At 38.2% G+C, this 18,363-nt stretch overlaps 1 protein-coding gene across 5 annotated transcripts in view; it reads left to right on the top strand.

The window, feature by feature from the left end:
* NFYB (nuclear transcription factor Y subunit beta) overlaps positions 1–17,042 on the top strand; it is an 18,044-nt gene extending 1,002 nt beyond the window's left edge. Inside the window, exons 1-8 of one of the 5 annotated variants that reach the window (XM_044915833.1) lie at positions 176–718; positions 2,156–2,241; positions 8,338–8,431; positions 10,016–10,146; positions 11,915–12,112; positions 13,357–13,438; positions 14,364–14,443; positions 15,376–17,042. In XM_044915833.1, the coding sequence (XP_044771768.1) occupies positions 2,236–2,241; positions 8,338–8,431; positions 10,016–10,146; positions 11,915–12,112; positions 13,357–13,438; positions 14,364–14,443; positions 15,376–15,408 (624 nt within the window). In that variant the 5' untranslated portion in view covers positions 176–718; positions 2,156–2,235 and the 3' untranslated portion in view covers positions 15,409–17,042. Of the gene's footprint in view, positions 1–175; positions 719–1,514; positions 1,622–2,155; positions 2,242–8,035; positions 8,075–8,337; positions 8,432–10,015; positions 10,147–11,914; positions 12,113–13,356; positions 13,439–14,363; positions 14,444–15,375 lie in introns of those variants that run through there. The other 4 variants (XM_021687587.2, XM_021687586.2, XM_021687588.2 and 1 more) reach the window with 4 other exon arrangements.
* The last annotated feature ends 1,321 nt before the right edge of the window (positions 17,043–18,363 follow it).

Here is an 18,363-nt window from a genome sequence, read left to right on the forward strand (position 1 = left end):
CCGGGCGGGGGCCACTGGCCCGGCCCCCGGCTCCGACCCTGCGCCCTTGGCCGGGCTGCCGCGCGGAGTCCCCGGGGGCGCCCCCCTCCCGCCCGCTGGCCCGCCGGGGCATGGCGGGACCGGGCCGCTTTGTCTGCCCCGGCGCCCGGAGCGGGCGGGCGGCCGGCAGGCGTTGGGCGCGGGCCCGGGGCCTGGGCGGGCGAGTCTGGGGATGCGCGCCAGGGGCGGTCGCCACGCACCGGCGGGACTGACAGTCGGCCGGGCGGTGGGGCCGGGGCCAGCCCGCGCACCTTCGTGGGGAGGAAGCGAGGTCCCCGGGAGGAAGGAGTGGATTTGGTTTCCCCGCAGTCTGGCTTACACGTAGAGAATGCAGCCATCTGGCGGCTTGCTGTCCCTGGACGTGCCCCGAAGGTGGGAAGGAAGGCTTTCGGATTGGACTAAGGTTTTAATCTTCGGTGGGAGGCGGGGAGGATCTGCCGGGCCTGAGGAGCAGTAGTCTTCGAGAACAAAGAATTAACAGAGCACCCACAAGTCGTAATCTTGCCCAAAGTACTGTAACAAGATAATTTAAACAAGGTTAGGTAGCATACGACCTTTAAAAAAAAAAAAATAGCATCCCACTAACCCGCATGGACTCCACGGTGCCATGGTTCGTGCCACGAATCACTGGGGTGGTTTGGGCTTTCTTAGTATGGAAACTAATTGGCAAAATAAAGTGGTAAGATAAACTGATCGATGTAAGTGGCATTAATAAATAAGGGTTTTATTTGTAAAGTATTCAAAGTTTAACCAGAATTCCTTAAAAGGCAATTATTCCTTCCCCGCACTGCTCCTGTAGCTTAATTTAAGGATTCTATTGATGCAAAACTCTGGTTGTTGATGCCAAAGAATGGAGGGTGGAGGAGGGGTCTGCTGCTTTTCTTGGATACAAATTTGCATTTCTTCAAACATTAAACAGATGTATGCATTCCCTTGAGCTTTCACATATATCATAACCTGCCTTTAGGAAAATATATACCACATGAGGTGACAGTGTTTATCTTTAATATATTGAATCTAAGTATATACTGAGTCAACTATTTGGGTGAGAGAGTGTGGTGAGGTGTGCCCCCCAAGCAAAATAAATATATATAGCTCTATTATTTTAAGTGTACTGAGGATTTTCTTTTTCAAAAGACACCCTTAAAATGCTTCTAGCTACAAGGAAGGAATCATCTGGGCAGCTTTGGGGTTAGAAAGAGGACAATATTTAAAAAGAAATTAGACATTGCTTTTAAGATTATAGCAGAGTGGACAATGTCAGCCAGTCTTTGCTGCCTGGACTGACATTTAAAAAATTCAATTCAGTGGCTACAATTTTTTCTTCTGTTTACTAGATTTCATGCTTGAATGCATATCATTATTTTCTCTTCCTTTAAAATTAACACTGAAAGGATATGTTTTTGTTTTGCCCCTCCCCCCAATTTAATTGCTTCACTTGAAAAAAAAGGAAAAGAGCAAATGAGAAATGGAGATTGTAACATTGTAATTGATACCAATTTATTCAGCTATTTATGCCTTACAGTGAAAATGAAGTGCTATTCAGATGCAATTTAGTCCAAAATGGTGGTGCTTTAAAATGGTAAATAAAGGTCCTAATTTATTGTGTTCCATGTATGTTCTCTGGGCAGCGTGTATCTTCTTTTCAGTATAATCCGAGGTGTTTAATTTAAAAGCATTGTATTCTGAGATATTCTTCTCCCTCTCTTTTGAGCTTTTGGACTCCTAAATCTCACTCTAAAACATTAAGAAAATCATCACTGAAAAATTAAGTTGGGGTGTTTGTGTCTTGGGTGTTAATATTTTGAATAATTTGGATGTGTAAATTTTGGTCTCGTGCATATAATTTGGGGTGTTGTGATGAATATTTATGGTGAACATGAATAAATTCAGGGTTATGTTAGGAAAACAGTTCCTCCCTGCCATAGAATTAACTTTTTTTTGCAAGGCCTCCAAAATATATCTGCCAATTTAAGAAACCTTTATTGGGCGCCTGCTTTTTTGCACTCTGTTGAATAAGAATAGTAGGTGAAATTATACACGCCTTTTAAATTTTTACTAGGAAGAAAGCCTGTAGGCAATACGTTGTTACTACTAATAGATGTTTATCTTCTAGGTTGAAGTTGGGCAAAGATCAGACCCCTTTTTAGAAAGGTGTTCTGAACACCACTGACAATACGGTTCTGACAGTATTTCATGACAGTAAGTATGTCTTACCATTTTGGTTGTTAATTAGATTTGAACAGTAATTAGGAAACAAAATTATACCTAATGTATATTGGAGATCCCGAGTAGAATGAATGCCCTTCAAGTCTAGACAGATAGTACCTCCATTCACTCATTCCTGTTGCTTCTTTCTTTTTAGTGACTTGCATGTATTGTTTCCTGTGGGCCCCTAAGTGCTGTGGAGGCTACAAGATAAAAAGCCTGTCCCAGCTCTTAAGAGGCTGTCTGTTTTGCTAGAAGGGCTTCAGTCGAACTGAATGCTTAGAAGACAATTCTGCAGGGAATGGGAAATGCTGGTTCTAAGGGTGGCAGAGATGAAAAGACCAGTGGTGTGGTAGGCCTGGGTAGTTGCGAATGTCGTGGACTTATCCTTGAAGGATGAGTGGCATTTGGGTAGGTGGAGGGTATCACCGAAAGCAAAAGCCTGAAGTCAGGGATGAGTAACTGTTGTTTAGGGGTGGGGGAGTAGATCTGCATCGTCCAAGTGGAGATTTCATAGGCTAATTTAGTGAGAGATACCACTTTTCCTGTCTGGATGCTTAGTTCTGGATCTGCTACTGTATTTGTGATGTCAGGCATGTTACAACTTCCTTGAGCCATGACTCATGCCTCAGTCCTAAAATAAAAGAGCTATACCTGGTGATCCTTAAATAAGGCACATTCGAGCACTAAGATTTTTATTAGCCCTGAAGATAGAGTTGGAAACAAGTTTAGTTAGGTTAAGTGGGGGATCCACTCGTGAAAAGCCACGGAAAAACTAGGTTTGGATTTGATGCTAAAGACTTTTAGAACCATTCCAGGTTTAGGAGCTATAGAAATGGTGTTTGAGTGAGATCCATCTTAAAACAGTCTGTACCCTGGTAGGTTGGGTAGTAATGCAGTGGCAGTAGAGAAAGGAAGGGCATATCCAGGCAACTTATTAAAAGAGGTAACAGCTTAGGTGGAACTTGGAGGAGATAGAAGAATCTAAGATGACACTGGTATAATGAGCCTGGGAGGGTGGGATCACAGTAGCTGGAAAGCAGATGAGGAGCTCTCATCCACTGCCTCCTTGCAGGACATGGGGAGGGTGAGTTTCATTTTCCAGAATTTTAAGCTGACAGTGATGGGACATCAGACATGTTCCACAGGCATGGCTCGTTGGAGTGGCAGGCAGGATATGGTTGTAGATTTAGGACTTCTAAGCATAGAAGTGGTATTTAACGAGTTCATTAAGAGAGTGAGGGAAGAAAGGAAAGGATAACCTTGGATGAAACTAACAACTGGGAGGTGGGGAGGAAAAAATAAACCAGGAAAGGATATCGCTTTGGAAATCAAGGGAGAAGAGAGTTTCATGCAGTGGCCGGCACTATCAAGAACAGCCAAGTAGGAATGAAGGCAAGATTATTGGCAATTTCCAAGAGCGGTTTCAGTATCCTGGTGGGGTGGAGAAGCACCTGCCAGGGAGTTGAAATAGGAATGGAGAGATGTGTGAGGACTGTCAGGGTGACAGTGATAACTAGCCAAGGGTGTGGAGCAGAATTACGGTTTTATGAGTCTGTGTGTACTTCTGTGTGTTCAGTGAGGGAGCCTAAGCATGTTGAAGAAAGAGTGAAGCAGCTGGTCAGGGAGGGCTGAAGATCCATTAGAGGTGAGGATTCTTTGTGTTACTTCTTATCCTCAAAGAGATAAAAAGGAATTGGTCCAGAGAACAGGTGAAAGGGGTTACGCAAGAGAGAAAACCATGCCTGGAAAGAAGGGTGAGAACTGTATTTGAAGGGACAAAAATAATACTAGGTTACATTTGTTGAGTTCTTATTATGTATCGTACACTTTGCTAAGTGCTTTTTATATAATAACTTCACTTCTCATAGCAACTCCATTTTAAAAAACCCCAAATGGTCTGTCCTAAGGGCCTGTGCTCCTGATCCTGAACCCCAAACCAGGTGCATTGCTTACATCCCACAGATATTGTCCTGGCTTGAGAAGCAACTTTGAATGTTTTTAATATACAGTCATTAGACCCAGAATTTAGAGAAGGCAAAGTAAAGATTTAGGCTATGGACTACAGGAAAAACTATTAGGAACAAATACTGTAAAGTACTTGACATCTGAGATTCTGGATTTAAATCCCGTTTACTCTGCCACCTTTGGCAAGTCATTAGCCTTCTATAACCTCAATTTTCTCATCTGCTTCACGGGGTCAGGAACATTGCATGAGATATTTAGAAAGTGTTCGATAAATGTTAAACCTATTAAAGAGGGAACTATTTCCCACGTTTGTGCACAGATTATTAATGTAATTTGAATACTGCTACATCACAGAATTATAGAATAAAATTGTATTAGCCAGCTGACCATTGATTTCACATAATATTTTAGAGAACAATATCAGTTCAACTAAGTAGTCAGAATAGTCAATAACATTAATTTAATGGGCTTGAACTAGTCTTTGTCCATAGTTACTAGTTCTCTTGGATCTAATGATTTGTCATTTTACCCATTGTCTTGTCACTCTCCTGCATGCCCTTCCCTCTTCGTTGTCTGGATAAGACCCAGCACTTCAGCTTCTCTCCTCTTCCACCACCTGTGGACCTGTCAAGACTGGTGCCACTGGGTGCCACTGCATGTTTGTGGTCACTGGCTATAGCTTGGCTCTTGTTGCCCAGTGCTCCCATTCTCTGTCTCTCCAGCTGCAAGTGGAATGAGACAGGAACAAGTGGAATGGTAAGTCCTGTCTCATTCCACTTGCAGGAACCCCAGCAGCATCCCCTTAGTCCTTCTTCTGGTTCATTTTCACTCAGTCACCAGGTCTGTTGATTTGACCTCCTAAAAGGCTCTTTTGTCTGCTCTGCTCGATCTCCACTGCTGTTGTTCTGGACTGACCTGGGGAATGAATGTTCATCATCTTGCCCGAATTCATGCTCTGACTGCAGGCCCATGGTTCTTCGTGGTCTTCTGCCCCCATTCTTGCTCCCCTCTGTCCATTTCTACACTGGACTGTAGCCAGAGTGTTAGCAGAACCATGCAAATCAGACTCCCCTTTGACTTGCTCTTGTCCACAAGGCACTGCTTGATCTAGCCTCTAGTCCATTCTAGTCCACCAGTACTAGATTTCTGTTTCCTTTGCCTGGAACATTCTTTTCCCATTTTTCCTTGCCTGACTGATTTCTGTCTATCTTTCAGTCTTAGTTTGAATGTCATTTCCTGTGACCACTTCCTTGACTCCCCAGACTAGTGTGGCCCCTTTTGCAATAAGCTCTCAAAGCATATAACAAAACACCTTTGTTTTCCTTAGCACCTGGCACTAGCAATTAGTTAATTGTAATTACTTAATAGCTACATATAACATTTACTGAGTCCTCCTATTACACTATGCTAAGTCTTTCCATGGTAAGTCCTGTCTCATTCCACTTGCTCAAGGTCTCATGGCAAGTAAGTAGGAAGGAATTCAAACCAGGTGATAGGATTCCAGAGCCTGTGCCTTGGAAGTATTAATAGACTACACTCCCTACCCCTTTCCCCTGCCACTAGTTTACGTAATACTTGTCTTCCCTGCAAGATGAGGACAGAGATCTTGTCTATGTTGTTGACTAGGCCACATCCCCAGCACATAGCACAGACCTGATAAATACCAGGTGCTTACTTGGTAAATATTTGTTGACTGGCTTACTTAAAATCTCCAGCCTATTCTGAATATTTTTATAGGAAGTTTAGAGCTTGAAAAAGCCTTTGGGATGTATCTAGCAAGTATCCCTGCCTCATTTCCCCACTCATATTATATATATGAGTGGCTAGCATATTGTGAGCATCAAAGATGAGGCTTAATTTGTTACTAAGTACCTTGGGGATTCAAAGAATAGGGTAATTTTGGGTTTGCAGAATAGGGTAAATCAGAAAGATTTCAGGAGGATGGGAGAACATTGGGATTAAAGTATGGGGCAGGATTTTAAGTTGGAAAGATAGAGGAGAGGAAGACAGGGGTGTGATGAAATGACAGAAGAGCTACGGCTTGCAGACCCAAAGAAACACACAGCTAAGCCTGCTCCGTGCAGCTTATCCTCAAGGAGGGAGGATGGGATCTCTGTCCCCCGAGTGCTCTATGCGCCAGACACAGCTCTTTAGCAGGCTCCCTTTCTTTCGTTCTGACAACTCTGAAATACTTTCAGAAGTACTGTTTAGAAGACTGAGGTTTAGAGGCTAATGACGTGAATCCAAATGATAACTTGCTACTAATTCCAGTGCATGACAAGATAATGTGATTTAAACTTTTTGCCTTTAATACTTTTTTTATGTTATATTTATAAATTAATTGATCTCCCAGACAGACATCCCCTGCCTGCCCCGCCCCAACAAAGATTTGTTTCCAGTTATAGGTTCTGAAACAACCACTTTGGTCGTTTCTCCTGAGCTGTGATTTCCCTAATCTCCCTTAGGGCATTGTAAAAACTAGTCAGTTCACAGCTATCCTAATTGAGCTGTCTTTCATGGCTAATAAATCCATCATCATATCTATTAAAGACCACTCTCCTAGTATCTTGTTGGCATTTTAGGATTAAAATAGCATTTTATTTTTGGGTAATGTTTCACATTAGCTGTTTAAGATGGGGAAGATGATACTATTTCCATTTTATATGGAGATAACATTTAATGGGTAGGGATGCTGTTTTCAGGGATCAGCAAGGAGAGTCAGAATCAGAGCTCACTGATGTTGTTTACTACCTTTTAGAAGCCACTAAGAAGTATCAATAAATAGGTACTCTGTACTTGTGCACATTATTAAAGGTAGGTGAATTCTATTCTCTAGCCCCTTAGAAAACTATATAGATTATGGAAATGTATCTTTATCTGCAATTAAATTAGATACCACAGTCAACAGATGTATCAAAGAAATGCCATGTTATTGAAGACTTGGAAACTAGCCTGCTATTTTACTAGTAGATGAAAATCCAACAGAACTGGAGAACATGACGTGGTCCCCAAAGACTTAAGTAGTGCAGTTAATAACATTAAACTTGTTATCAAGGTCCTGGCCCTAGATGAACATGTAGGATCAAGTGTCTCTTTTTGATCTGGCCTGAAAGCATGTATAGATTGTACTTAATTTTTGCTACACTTTTTATTCGGGTAATGCATTTACAAATTTTCCACCCACAAATAGCTAGTCCCTTATTGTTTTGAATAGTATTATTTGCAAAGCGGAAAGACTTTCAGGATTTGCCATGTTGGTGAAATGGAATGGAGACAGTTCAGGGCTTGTGGTCCAGTTTTCTCCAGGTTTTCCCTCTTAGAATTCTTTTAGCTCTGAGCAAACTTAATTAAGCAGGCTTCTTTTAAAATAGTCATTTTAATTCTCATTCTTGTCTATGGTTATAATTTTACTGTCTATATGCAGATCTCCAATCTCCCTGACCCCTCCTTTTCTTTTTTTTAAAAGAATCTCAAGTTTGAGGGCGGGGTGGGGGGGGTGGAACTGTTGAGTAGAATTAGAGGTGATAGGCTGGTTCAAAGTATGGGTGTGCTTTCAGGTTGCATGGACCCAGGTTTGTGCAAGGAATCCATATGTTTCCCCTACCAAACAGCAGTTTGAACCAAGACACTGCCCGTTGTGGAACTTCTGTGAGACAGCAGGGAAAGTTTGCTGCAGGAGCAAAATGATTTGCATAGGACTACCAGGCTGTAGCAGGAAAGCGGAAAGAGATGGAAATCGGTGACTTTTAGGTGACTTCTAAGCTGACTTTGGCTTTACTTGTCATTCCAGGGACAAGCTAGGTTGTAAGTCAGGGTTGTTTGCACTATATGTGAGGATTATGCAATTGAAAAGAAAGAGGTGTGTGTTTTAGATTCATTTCCTTGTTTTGTTTTTCTGTTGGTCTTAATGCTTATCACCTACAGAGGGTAGACAGGGGAATCTTGAATCATTGAAAAATTATCACAAGGTTTTCAAATCAAGAGATACAAATGTTTTCTTTTAGTAAGCTTAATGCCTTTAAAACTAATTGACCCATGCTATGACAGTTTATGAGCATAGACTCTATTATGTTTTTTAGACAAGTTTTATTGAAGAATATTTCAAAACTTCTTTCCTCATAGATGGATGGCGACAGCGCTACGACAGATGCTTCTCAACTAGGCATCTCTGCAGACTACATCGGAGGAAGCCACTATGTGATACAGCCTCACGATGGTGAGAAACCCCCATTAAAGACATTCCCCAGTAGAAACAACTTAGTGAAAATCATATTAATGTGATGTTCTAGGTTCATTTTGTCTTTACAGGAAAATTAGCAATCTTGTGTCAAAGTTCAGTGATAATCTAAAACAAGGCACTTTTTATTAGAAATAGTCATCAAAAGAGTGATGAGTTCTAGAAAAGAATTCTAGAAAAGAGTTATAGAAAAGTATGTTTTTGGGGCACCTCGGTGGCTCAGTTGGTTAAGCATCTGACTCTTTTTATTGAGAGAGCTTAAGCTCCTGTGCGAGTGGGGGGGGGGCAAGGGAGAGAGAGAGAATCCCAAGTAGGCTCCATGCCCAGCACGGAGCGCGACGCAGGGCTTGATCTCACGACCCTGAGATCAAGAGCTGAGCTGGTATCAAGAGTTGGACGCTTAACTAACTGAGCCACCCAGGCGCCCCTAAGATATATTTTTTAGGAGGCAGTTGGGGGTGGGTGATTAGTTACTTCATCCTGAAACAGATACACATAAAAATGTAGCTTGAAAAGAAAAATGTAACTTGAATCAGCGTAAGTGCCTTTCTTTTTTTAATACATAGGAAGAGTACATATTACTTACAGGATACTGCATTTAGTTTAAAAAGTATATTACTGGTACTGTGAAAGCTTCAGTTATATCTGAGTCTATATATTGAGGATTCACTTTTTGTAAGAACGTCGGATCAGTGCTACAGCTTTGTTCAAAAACTTACTACATTAGTATTAATCCAACTGGGTCAGTAATACTCAAGTCCACTTTTTCCATTCTTTTTTTTTTTTTTTTTTAAAGATTTTATTTATTTATTTGAGAGAGAATGAGATAGAGAGAGAGGATGAGAGGGGGGAGGGTCAGAGGGAGAAGCAGACTCCCCGCCGAGCAAGGAGCCCGATGTGGGACTCGATCCTGGGACTCCAGGATCATGACCTGAGCCGAAGGCAGTCGCTTAACCAACTGAGCCACCCAGGCGCCCCACTTTTTCCATTCTATATAAACTTGGCTTTGCATAATATAACCTCTTAATCTGGCAATATGCAAGGAACCATAGGTCATGGTCTGTAAGTTTTCTAGCTAAGTTATGTAACAAATATTTATGAGTACTTCTTCTGTGGAAGATGGTATACCAAGTTCTAGGAAGTACACAGAGCTGATCCCTGGCCTAAGGTAGCAGACATCTAATAGGGAGGATGAGAAATGAAAAGAATTATAAAATGTGTCAGAAAAGACACAGAGAGGCACTTTGTGATATTTTGTGAAAGGAGAGATCACTTCTGAAGGTGCCATGCAGATGTTTTTGAGCTCTCTTGACCACGGATAGGTAAGGTTTTAGTAGGCAGAGTTGAGGATAAAAGGATTTGAGGCAGCAGGTTTGAAACTAATGAGTAGGTTTCGGTTATGGCTGTGAGAAAAATTGTGAAAAGAACTGCTATCCTCCTCCCTAAAAATGATTAGGAAATGAACCAGGATGGTTCTTATCTTAGATTGTCTCAGGTAGTCGTCTCTATCTTGAAGTAAAGATGATGAGAAACTTGAAACCGAAGTCATTTTTATTTCTTTAGATACTGAAGACAGCATGAATGATCATGAAGACACAAATGGCTCAAAAGAAAGTTTCAGAGAACAAGATATCTATCTTCCAATTGCAAATGTAGCAAGGATAATGAAAAATGCCATACCTCAAACGGGAAAGGTAATGCGGAGGAGACATTTTTCTAGGGGAGAGGGGAGCGTAGACCCACATGAGTGTGCACTTCTGAATACGGTCAGCTATTACTGAGCAGCCATTCAGCCTCCCAGCAAGTCCAGCCGCTCTTTCAGTGCTACACACTTCGTTACTGAGCAGGACTCCATTTGCAGTTCCCATGTTCCCCTTCCCCACTTGAAGCAGATAAAATAGAATTAAGAATCTCCTTTAAAACAGGTGCATTATCAGAACTATCAGGTTTTTTGAGCATATGGAGTTGTGACTTCTACAATGTTGCAGCAAAATTGGGTCATTTTGGACTGATACGGAAAAAATCCTTACATTTGGAAGCAACTATTTTTATATAATCATAAATATTAATGTACATTTAAATTTAACTGGCATGATATTTTTAAAGTAGTTCTGTCTTGAGACAGACAATCGTATAGACAGTTATTTATAACAACTTAAAAAAAACTCATCACTCTACTCATCACTTGGTCTGAATTAAAAGCCACATTTTTTATATTATTTTATATTGCATAATAAACTTTTTAAATTGTAGCTTATAAAGTGCTTACAAAAGTAATAAAGCTCACAAAGAAATATATTATTAAAATACAGAGCTAAGCCTAGAAGTTCCAATATGAGAGGTCCTCCTCATGTTTTCAGGGGAAATAAAGCACAACTGCTGATTGGTGTTTCTGTCGCTAGGCCTGCGCTGTCCAGTACCTCAGGCCACCGACCGCACACGGTTACTGAGCACTTGAAGTGTGGCGAGTCTGAATTAAGATGTGATGTAAATGTAACACATACTTTAGATTGTGCAGGCTTAGTATGAAAAAAATTAAAATACCTCAGTTTTAAAATGATTCTCTGTTTAAATGGTAATATTTTGGATTTATTGGGCTGAATAGAATATATTATTAAAATTAATTTCACCTTTTTTTAAACATAGCTACTAGAATATCTAAAGTTATGCGAACAGCTAGCATGATATAATCTTGCCTGCAGCTCTTGTTTACTGTTCTTCAGGATGTAAAAGAGGCCTGGAGGTGAAAGACAGTGTGTTTCAGCAAGGATTTGTGTTGTTCTGTTAGAAGTGGCTTTGGAATTGCCTGCTTTAATCCATTAGAGTTTCACTTTGAAAGTGAAGTTTGAAAGACCCTTTGAAAGAGTTTCACACCCTTAAAAGAAGAATTGCTTTTAAAATGAATGGCAGGTGTGTGCTCCTTTTTAATAAACTCAAAACCTGTACCTGACACTTGGTATCTTCAGTAATAAAAATGTCACCAGATGTCATTATTTCATTCCCTTGTAAGCCTTACATGAATTCAGTGTTTTGTCTTTTTAAAATTTTCTGGTGTCCTTATTTGTGGAAATGCTAGGGCAGAGGAGTGATACCTGAGTCTAGCCCACAGTATACTACATACACCATGGGTCTGATTTTCTTGGGGCACTTGGTTAGTAAGATTTCATCTTTATGGGATGGTAGGGACATCCAGTGATTGCCTTTTTACCTAAATTATACCTGTTTTCTGTGAATAGTTGTCAGGGCTTCTCTTAGTGATATTCAAGTTTTTATTCTCAATTCTCAAGGGCTGGAATTTTGATAGCACACATTGTGTCAGTGTAATTAGCAATATTATTTCAAAGATGAAATGTTAACAGCCGTGAACTGAAATTTGTATTCTGAATAGCTTTTATTTTTGTAGGTTGTTAGGAAGGGGATGGTTATATTCCCTGCAAATTTACCTGTGATTTTTCTCTTCAGATTGCAAAAGATGCCAAAGAATGTGTTCAAGAATGTGTAAGTGAGTTCATCAGCTTTATAACATCTGAAGCAAGTGAAAGATGCCATCAAGAGAAACGGAAGACAATCAACGGAGAAGATATTCTCTTTGCCATGTCGACCTTAGGCTTTGACAGTTATGTAGAACCTCTAAAATTATACCTTCAGAAATTCAGAGAGGTTAGTAAAATGCCTTCCATTATGCTCTTAAGGAACTAAGATATACTATTCACTTTAACTTTTTAAATATATCACTCATCAGAAGAAGTATGTAGTCACTTACATTACTGTATTCAAATAGTATGTCCTTTCTTTTTCCCTTTGTTACTAATGACATCATAGTTGTGTAGTGTAATGAGTGAGAGCCTGGACTCAGGATTCCAGCCACCTGAGGCTGAGTCCCAGCTCCACCACTGTGACCTCGGGCGGATTATTTAAATACGTTAGGCCTTGCTTTCCTGGTCTGTACAGTGAGGTTAGTAATAGTACCTACCTCCCAGGGTTATTGAGAGAACTAAGTAAAATAATCTATGTAGAGCCCTAGGCTCAGCATATAGTGAGCAGTCTGTAATGGTAACACATGCTGTGCTTATTATTAGTTTAAAAGAGGTAGCATCTCAAAGCTTGGGGCCTTCTAGGTAGAAAAAAGGGAATTCTAACTGTATCCCTTTCTTACTAAATTCTTCTTCATTTCCTTTTGGGTTTATCTTTGCCCATGGTATGAATTTTGTGGAAATAAGCTGAGATCAGCATATTTATTTCCACACTCCAGCTTGGGTGTCAGATTCACATTGCTGTCAAAATACTTTCTTTAATGTTAGAATCCCATTGAATTAGTGTTATATGCATCATCAAATGGTTAAAGTAGGAAGAGAATTTGTAAATTCCTCACAGTACTTTTCCAAATTTTTTGCATCACAGAACCTTAGAGTGAACGGATGGAAACTTAAGAGCTCTTTGGTCCAAACTGTAATCTTGATTTAGGAATTTAAGACTTTGAACTTGCTGTTATAGTACTGCCCATTTGGCTAAGAGCTATATATATAGAGTTAAATGATAATTTGGATCATTTATAGTAGATTTATGAGCTGAATATTTATAGTATTTTGCAGACTACTTCATCTGTAAGTAGATTTCTATTTTCCTTTTGATGTAGTGTGGAATTAGAATAATTTTATTTTTATCCATAAATATTTTAGATTTTCTAGGTCATTACTAACACTGTCTTGTGATGATTACTGCTTATATAAAAAGTTAGCATTTTGAAGGGCCTCTTCATATGTAATTAACCAGAAGTGTAAATAAATACTCTGTGCAGTGTTTGTAATAATAGAAGCTCCTAATTTTAGGAAATAAGCATTCTCATCTAGAAAACAGTTTCTTTTGAATACCAGTGATTGCTTTTTTGATTTGTCCTTCCCTAGGCTATGAAAGGAGAGAAAGGAATTGGTGGAACAGTCACAGCTACAGACGGACTAAGTGAAGAACTTACGGAGGAGGCATTTAGTAAGCAGTGTTATGATACATTTATGCAACTACATTTGTTCTTCTAAGTCATGTAGTTTGTTAGCCGTTATCAATACTGAATGTAATGGTACTTTGGGAATATCAGCCCCGAGTATTTGGACATAGTACTATTTTGAATAGTTCTTATAAGTTCATGCCTTTATGTTTGAAGTCAGTGAGGGTAAGTGTAGAAATTTAAATTCTGCAGACATTATAATCTTTCACCCATAGTTCTGATTTCCATGGCCCCTAGTTTTTGGTTTAAGATTCACATGAGATAGGAATATTGAGAATTGTAGCTTGTAATATAAAATCTTGTGATTTAAATAAATTTGAACTGAAGGGTTTTTTAAAAAATTGAATAGGGGCGCCTGGCTGGCTCCATTTGAGGAGCGTGTGACTCTTGATCTCAGGGTTGTGAGTTTGAGCCCTACGTCAGGTGTAGAGATTACTTTAAAAATAAAAAGTCCTAAAAAAAAAAAAAAAAAAAGAATATTGTCATATTGGTGAAATGAAAGGTCTGTGGTGATTCTAGTTCTCATATAAAATTTATAGGTATATATTTTATATTTCTCAAAAATACATGCTGCTTAGTTAATGTAAGTGTTGCTCCTAGCTAAGCCTCATGATATAGGTCTGCTTATGAATTAGAAACCCCATCCAGTCTGCAGATTTGTACACATGGGCAGTTAGCCCAAGTATATTTTAGAGAAATGAAGATTCAGAAAATTGAAAACTTGCAATAGAAAAAATGTGCTTTTTATGGAGTTTTTTTTTCATGCTAAATTTGAGGGTTTATGATTTTGTCCAAGATTACATTGATTAGTGGCAGAATTGTAATGAGAATTAATGACACGACTTTAAGGTTCATACCCAGAGACTAGATGCAATTCTTTTCCTGCTTTAACTTTTTTTTGTCTTCTAGCTAACCAGTTACCAGCTGGCTTAATAACTGCAGATGGTCAACAACAAAATGTTATGGTTTATACAACGTCATATCAACAGGTAAAATACAACCTTCTTTGTAGTTTAAATTATTATTTTTTTTTTTTTAAAGATTTTATTTATTTATTTATTTGAGAGAGAGAGCGAGAAACAGCATGAGAGGGGGATAGGGTCAGAGGGAGAAGCAGGCTCCCCGCTGAGCTGGGAGCCCGATGCGGGACTTGATCCCGGGACTCCAGGATCATGACCTGAGCCGAAGGCAGTCGCTTAACCAACTGAGCCACCCAGGCGCCCTGTAGTTTAAATTATTTTAAAAATTGATTGTATCATTGATTTTTATCACAGGTAGTTAATTTCAGCATATTACAGTTGACCCTTGAACAACTTGGGTTTGAATTGCACTGGTCCAATTAATATGCAGATTTTTTACAGTTAATATCGATGTGGTTTTCTCATCCTTAAACATTTACTTTTCTCTAGCTAGTGTTGTTGTAAGAATACAGTATATAATATATATAACATACAAAATATGTGTTAATTGACTGTTTATGTTATTGGTAAGGCTTCTGGTCAACAGTAAGCTATTAAGTTTTTGGAGGGGTCAAAAGTTACATGAAGATTTTCAACTGTGCAGAGTTTGGCACCCCTAACCCCTGTGTTGTTCAAGATCAACTGTATTATTATTAAGGACCTGATAAAGAAGGTTGTTAAAAATTGCTTTCTCAAAATATGTAATTGTGTATTCTCTTACTGATTAAAAATATGTATACACATATTCTTTTGCGTAGATTTCTAGAAAGATGCATAAGAAATTATTAAAGTAGCTCCCTTGGGTAGACAGAATGGAAATTTGGGAGTGGGAAGTTAGACTTATTTTTCATTGTCTATTGTTTTTACTCTTTGTTTATAATATATGTATTTTTTTTTATAATACATGTTATTTTACAAATATGTTTTTTCTTTAATTCTCAATTTAAATTTTCTGATCTTAGATTTCTGGTGTTCAACAAATTCAGTTTTCATGATCTGAAGAAATGGTGGCATGGGGAGTGGAGAGAAGCAAAAGAGTCTGTACGATTCTGGAAACAGAGACATTAGAAGGAAGTGACTGGGGAAAAGATGTCTCTTTGTATATTAAATAGCTGTAATGTAGCTTCCTGATGCTTGACTAATTGAGGTGTTAATTGAGAATCTTTTTCATGAATGATTTTAAAGAAAAATTTGGATTTTAAAGGTATTAAAATATTTTTGTTTTGTACGAGAGTTTGTTGCTCTGTATGACTCCTGTATGCATTGTATATTGCAATTTATTACTGTCAGAGATTTGTAGACAGTTTCTTATTTTCATATTGAATCATGTTACTTTTGTAATTCAAGTAAGCAGCTGGGTTAATTCATGATGTTTGCCCTTTTAATAAAATACAAGGGTAGAGTTCATTTTGAATGCAAGTTGCCTTTATTATAAATTTGAGTTTGTCTTGGTTATTATAATATCTTGCATGGTAACCTAGCTAGATTTTTAGCATTTGCCATATTTATTAAAATTAATTTTTTGTAAAACATTCATAGCTTAAGCAGCACCATTTTTTAAAAATGTAATTGAAAAATTAAGTGTGAATGCGGAAGCAAACATTGTCTGCCCTATTAAACCTGGTGCCCATTAACAGTGTTTACACTGTTCATTGTGCCTGTTATAAGATAGTTTTAGTTTATTGGAGCTTTTGTTAAGACCAGATTTGTTTCTGAGTTACATTATTATGAGTGTTGGAATTCATTTAAGTTTAATGTAGTCCTAGTGCTCTTGAAATGGTGCCCTTTTCATTTTTATATGATTTTTCCAAAGCATATCTTCAAATATTATAGTATCCTCTTCCAGAAGAGGAGTTTTATAGTCTGATGGTAAATGTCCTCGTCTTACCTTTTTAATTGAAGTGTCAAGTTTCCTAATTATACTATGGGAACCAAGAAACGTCAGACATCATTGTGTGTATACAGACCTTTCTCTGCATGGGTGAGTGAATGCAGTGGAGAAGAGAGTGAGTGCTGCGAATGGTGTGAAACAGAAGCCCCAGCTTCTAGTGGCTGTCTTGATCTTTGCAATAAACTAAACTTAGATAATGTAACTTTGTATAATTTAGTAGTATGTACTTGGGTTGTTCCTTTTTTAAAGTGAGGATTTGTATTTTCTCATCTGTTCTTTTTGGTAATTAACCTGAGTGTTTTGGGTTTTTTTAATATCAGCAATTGCTATTGTATGGTTTGCCTAAAAGACAATTTAAATGTCATCTTGGAAGGACACTCAAATTTATAAAATAGAAGCAATTTCGTAGATAACAGGCTGAACAGAAATATTTTACCTTGCCAGATGGAGATTTGGGGGGCATATCTGGGCTAATCTGAGGTTAGTAACTCCCTCACTACCTTCCCATTTAAAAAATAATCTTCATTACAGAAAATTCAAATAGGCAAAAAAAGGGGGGTTGTTAAGCAAAATCAACTATCATCCTACTATGCTGAAATAACCAATGTTAATATTTTGGTAAATATCATTTGTCCTTTTACTTTGCTAAATATGTATATTTTTATAAAAATGGGCTCATACTTGCATACTGTTTTGTAACCTGCTTTTTTCACTTAATAATATATTGTAAACATCTTTCCCAGGTCATTACATAGTCCTTTATTTTTATTCATTTATTATTCTGTTGTATGGCTGAACCATAATTTATTTAATTCTCTATTGGACATTTTGACTATATGCATCTTTTCACAGTTATAAACAACACTTCACTGAAATCTTGTGTACATCCATGATTGTTTTCTTAAAATAAATTCTTAGAAGTAAAATTACTAGGTTAACAGATACACAAAATTTTAAGGCTTTCCATATTTCCATGTTAGTGTATTTCCAAAATAGTTTCCATTTGATCCAGGCAGTATATCAGTATATAACTGATAAAAGCACTTGGTCTTTGTTTATCAGGTTCTTTAAAATTAAAGATTGGGTTATGTTTAATTATCAAGATAAGGAATTAGATACCCTGAAGATTTATATCAATATAAACCAAAACAAATGTCTGAATTTAGTATTGTTGGTAGTACTAAAACTTTAGGTGAAATCAGGTCAACTTTGGGTTATTTGGCTTTTCTCCTCCGAAAGAACACTCGCCTTCTGCATGTGTCAGGTACATACTCTCCTTTTGTGCATGTGGGAGGGAGTCCCGGCTTCTCACGTGGCCTGTGTTGCATTTCACTGAATGGCGTGTTTTCTTCCCCTGGAACTTCTTAAGTAGATAAGCTCCTACATTAACCTAAAAGTGTTTTCTTTATAACTTTGTAGATATTGCTTTTATGAGTATTTGAGAGAGAAATGGGCTTCAGTGACTAAGTCAGAAACAGGACTTGAGTAGCTTCTGTCTCTCCCCTCACTGCCTCGTAACAGAGATGCTTTAGTCCAGAGAGAATTATTTTTTTAATGCTACCTTCCAATGTCATGTACTTGGGTATGATGATGTATTAAGCTGTTTGTATTTCTTTTCCTCCTACAGTGTAATATCTATACGGTATTTTCCTTTCCTCAAAAATATGCCTATTGCCTGTTTTCTAGATTACCTGAGTGGGTTAAAAGAATACCAGTTACCTTTAATAACACAAATTGACCACAGTTATGAGGGCCAACTAAAAGGATCTCTGCAGCAGTACCAATTAAGCGTGATAAATGAAAAAAATAGTTTCTGCCATTTGCCAAGAATAAAATCTTGTGTACAAGATTTTTAAAATCTATATATTTTCTCTTTAGGGAAAGTTATTTTATCAACAGTCCAAAACAAGATGATATTTGTTGCTTTATGTGATAAAATACATTTCTGAATCATTCAAATGATATCAGGTGAGATCTATGCCAAAAACTAGGCTATCCTAAATGTATATTTTTGGTTTCTCTGAATTAGACAACTTATATATGTTTATGTAATGATTTA

This window comes from Neomonachus schauinslandi, chromosome 5 (assembly GCF_002201575.2).
Source record: "Neomonachus schauinslandi chromosome 5, ASM220157v2, whole genome shotgun sequence".
Taxonomy (NCBI): domain Eukaryota; kingdom Metazoa; phylum Chordata; class Mammalia; order Carnivora; family Phocidae; genus Neomonachus; species Neomonachus schauinslandi.